Source organism: Chrysochloris asiatica, unplaced genomic scaffold (genome assembly GCF_000296735.1).
Source record: "Chrysochloris asiatica unplaced genomic scaffold, ChrAsi1.0 scaffold00328, whole genome shotgun sequence".
Lineage (NCBI taxonomy): Eukaryota > Metazoa > Chordata > Mammalia > Afrosoricida > Chrysochloridae > Chrysochloris > Chrysochloris asiatica.
In genome coordinates this window covers 1,300,777-1,305,611 of record NW_006408846.1, presented here as the reverse complement: position 1 = coordinate 1,305,611, position 4,835 = coordinate 1,300,777, and the positions used below count along the sequence as shown (strand labels likewise).

Genomic DNA, 4,835 nt, shown 5'->3' with positions numbered 1-4,835 from the left:
TAGTGGCAGGTAAAATCTTTTTTCTAGAATTGGAAATCCATAAACAGTGGACATCTTGCTATGTCAAAATTATCACAAACTTCAGTCATGAACTTAAAATCTTTGTTGAAGATAAGTAATAATAACCCCAAACCAGTTGTCATGAGTGGATTGTGACTCATGGCAATTCCACGCGTGTCAAAATCAAACTGTGCTATACAGGGTTTTGATGCCTGATTTTTCAATGCCAGCCATGTCTTTTTTCCAAGCTGGTTCTGGGTGAACTCAAACTGTTATTTTGCTTAGCAGCCAAGTATGTTAACCATTTTTCACTATTCACAGATCCCAATAGGGAGTAATATTTCTTATATAAAGTTTCAGCTAGAGCTGGAAAAGCAATCCTTTAGAAAGTTGGCAAAGATCAGAGGGTATCTGATGCCTTGCACGTGAGCCTCATATTGGCTGGCCAAGCAAATCATCAACTTGCAAGAGTTGGCTTAAGTTAAAGGCTCAGAATCATGATAAATAGAACATGATTATTTCTGGTGTTTATAAAACAGAAGGATTAAATAATTTGCTCAGGGCTATCGAAACGTTTTTGTCACACACCCCTTCAAAAACATTTCATTTTATGAGATGCATTAATCAGAAGAGAAGGATTAGAGGAATTGCAGAATTAATCTATTTTATGCTGAGATAATAATTTTTTTTTAAATTACAAGTTTGAGAAGTCATTAGGTAAGAAGTAACTAAGAGTTCTCAAAAGATCAAATCCAAATTGGTAATAAAAACATGAAAACATGCTCAAACTCAATAATAATTTGGAAATTACTGGTTGGTTGGTTGGCTGGCGGACAGCATGCTGTCAAATTGGTTCTGTCTTGTTGAGACCAGTCTCATCTTTCTCCTTGGGAGTGGCTGGTAGATTCAAACCGCTGACGTTGTGGTGAGCAGTCTAACATGTAACCCACTATACCATCAGGGTTCTATAGGTAATTGTTGTTGTGAAGTGCCGTTGACTAGGTTCCAACCCATAGTGACCCTGTATAGAGTTTCCAAGGAGCAGCTGGTGAGTTTGTACCACTGACCTTGCAGTTCAAATGACTTTGCAGTCTGACGCATTAGCCCACAGCGCCACACCAGGACTCCTAAAGGCAATTACTTGTAAGTAACACACTTGTTTCTATTCATATGGAAAAATTTTAAAGACTTCCAAAAGTATTGCTGGAGTTCTGTTGTGGCACTGCAGGATAATGCACTGGTTGGTTTGATAATGCACAAGGTGGGTTTGAACCACAAGATGGCAGGTTCAAACTCACCAGTTACTCCTCAGAAACCTATACAGTGTTGCTGGCAGTAATTTGGTTTTGCATTCTCATAGAGAATCCGGGAGTCCTGGTGTGGCGCTCTAGGATAAAGCAGTAAACCACAAGGTCCGTTTGAACCACAAAGTCAGTGTTTAAAACTCCCCAGCCACCTCTAGGAGTTTAAAACTCCCCAGCCACCCTATACAAGGTAATTATGAGTTGGAACCGACTTGATGACTCTTAACAACAACAACAACAACAACAGGGAATCCCGGCATGGCACTGTAGGACACATACTGGACTGCTAACTGCAAGGTTGACAGTTAAAACTAACCAGATGCTCCTCAGAAACCCTATACCAGATTGCTATGAGTCTGAGTTGATGCAAGAGCATTTAACAATATTCTCAGACAGACAGCCCCAAGGTTATGAATGAGATTCATTCCTAACTATATCTTTAGATTTTGTTTAGAACCAGTTCAGCCACGGCAGAGGATGTGTCACCAGAACAGACTTGAACATTTAAAGTCACAGTGCACCGCATAGATAGTTAGATGGGCGAAAAATTCACAGTATACTCATTACGTAGTAACCAAATCTCTTGTTCTTAGGGTTTGAACACAGTGCTACCCTGCTGAACTCTAATGGTGCCCTCATCAAACAAGGCTGGTCCTCCTCTAACAGGAGGACTGATGGTCCCACTTTGAATATGTGTGGCTCTCCTAAGGTACTGCCAAAACCCGAACTCATCCATCAGGCACCTGTAAGGACTCACTGCACCTCTTGCCACTCTCCCATCCAGGGCTTCCACATGTAATTTTTCCATTCAGGGTACTGTGCCTAATCAGCCAAATTGTAGAACACGGGTCTGTTCCTGTTTTGGATTGTTGTCCATGACAGAACTGATTTAAAAGGCAAATAGGAGAAGCTAGCATGTCGGATGGGGACTACATGATATTACTGAGAGGAATCTGAATATTTAAACCTTTCTGGAAGGTAATATACTAATAGCTCTTAAAGTTAAAATTATAAATGATTCATATATGATTGCATCTATCTATCTATCTATCTATCTATCTATCTATCTATCTATCTATCTATCAGTCATCCATTTATCTTTCCTTCAGCTCAAGAAACCCACTCCAAGGACTCTATTTAAGATAAATAAGATCTCTCAAATTTGGAGATAACTTTATCAATTTGTTTCTTACTATATTTTTCACACTGGGGGGAAAATAGAACATAAATTGAATGAACACCTATCACTGGGCGATGTTTCATTCTGTTGTGTGTGAGGTCACCAAGAGTCGATACAGACTCTACACCTAACAACAACAACAAAATTACATTATAACCAACAACTATCCAGTGGAATAATATGATACTGATGTGGAAGATTTCCACTCAAATTTTCTTAGCTTGTATTTTTTTAATCCAAAGGTAAGTTTCTCCCTATCTTTACTAAATACTGTGCTACAGATTTAGAAGATGAGTAATGTCATACATTGTATGTAAATTTCACATTTGAATGTCAAAAGCAATCTCCAGAGAAAGGCAGAGTTGTTTTGAGAGCTATAGTACAATAGAGTATTAACATATTGCAATGAGCCCCTATGTAGTGCCTCTGTAAACCACTTGACTAAAGGTAAAAGGCTGGCAGATCGAACACACCCAGAGCACCCTGGAAGACAGGGCTGGCAATCTGGCAATCTGGTTCCAAAAGGTCACAGACTTAAAAAACCTATGAAACTGTTCTACTTTGCGTATATTGTTGTTGTTGTTAAGTGCTGTTGAGTGGATTCTGACTCATAGTGACCCCGTCTAGGGCTTCCTAGGAGCAGCTGGTGAGCTTGAACCACCAAATTTCAAGTTCAAATGAGTTTGCAGTCTGGCGCATTAGCCCACAGCATAAATCAAAAGTCAATGGTAACTAATAATATAAAGATCTTGTAGATGAAGAAAACAAGTGGTGGCTTCAAATATCAACCACAAATGTAAAGTAATAAAAGTAGATGCTGTGAATTGCAAATGTTTAGACATAAGCTGTTTCACAAGGGCAATTCTAGGTTGCAGGGTTCATAGTATCTAGTGTTAACTATACAATAAACAAGGGAAACACAGGTTTACTTGTACTTCTTACTAATCTGTAATGAACAATTTCATATTGTTTCGCCACATCAAAGATTCTGCTTCTGCGTATGACTGGCATCTGTCTCCTTTCCTACCTCACAGCACCTTCTACAGAAAAAGCTTCTTTTCAAATTTGCACTCGCTGACGGATTGTACTAAGTAAACAATGTAAGTACTAAAAAATGAAGTATTAAGTAAACAATGTAAGCACTGCATCAGATGTTGGTAAAACCCAGGTTTATTACAGATTAATAAATAAGCACAAGCAAGCCTGTGCTTACCTTGCTTAATGGGTTATCTGCCTCTGGTAGTCTCAGAGATTTATTGATTTTCAGGATAATTACTGATTCTCTAAGCAACAGCAGAAAAGCCACCTACTCAGCATATAAATGAATTAGGCCAATAAGATTGTTCCAATTCTAAAAATCTTGTGAGTCTATAGGTGCATAACAATTTGCATGGTCTAGCAAAAAAAGGTACTGGTGTCAAACATTGTACTTTCTCCTCATTCTTCACCATACCGAACTACAACCTCTATTATTCACAAAATGAAAACATTAGTATTGTTAAGCGTTTTTTTATAGATGGAGTCAAAGAAAGAATAGTAATGAAACACATAAGGAGAACTTTTCAGAGTAAAGTTCATGGACGGTACCTGTGCAATAAACTCTTCACAGATGGCATTGTCTTTCTCGCAGTCCATAGAGGCATAAAATTTTCTGCACACCTGGATTTGGACTTTCCCTTGCACAGGTTGGCCATAGGTGTACCTAGTAGAAGAGAGCATACTTGTGATTGATTAAAGATGAGCAATATTATGAAAATATTTTATAGACTTCAGAAAATGTATTTGAATTCCCTAAAACATGACTAATGCAATCAGACCAAATTCAGTTAGAAGCCCTCACTTAATGGTGCTGTATCCCTACAGAATTTAGGTTAAATTGGACATTTGTTCTGTTGTTTTTATTTAAATGAAATTTAAAGTAATGTAAGCTATCAAATAATCTAAGACTTCGGTGAATAAAATATAGCAATTGTACTGAGATTTTGAAATTATATTTAAATTTTCCTATATGGTAGAGGGTCAGAGAAAAAGAGGAAGACCCCCAACGAGATGGATTGGCCAAGTGGCATCATTGATGGACTCAATGGCAACAGTAGTGATGTTGGCTCAGGATCGGGCACTGTTTCGTTCTGCTGTTACATAAGGTCTCTTTGGGTCGATTCCCACTCGATGGCACCTAACAACAACAACATATAAGTATTTATGGAATCCTGGTGTGGTGCTGTGGGTTAATGCTCCAGACTGAAAAGTCATTTGAACTTCAAGGTTAGCAGTTCAAGCTCACCAGCTGCTCCTCGGAAACCCTATACAGGGTTGCTATGGGTCGGAACCGACTCGACAGCACTTCTCAA

At 38.6% G+C, this 4,835-nt stretch overlaps 1 protein-coding gene across 1 annotated transcript in view; it reads right to left on the bottom strand.

The window, feature by feature from the left end:
• Positions 1-4,835, bottom strand: part of LOC102814559 (ovostatin homolog 2-like) — a 74,791-nt gene that overhangs the window by 63,143 nt on the left and 6,813 nt on the right. Inside the window, exon 7 of the mRNA XM_006875453.1 lies at positions 4,072-4,186. Coding sequence (XP_006875515.1) covers positions 4,072-4,186 — 115 coding nt within the window. The remainder of the gene's footprint in view (positions 1-4,071; positions 4,187-4,835) is intronic.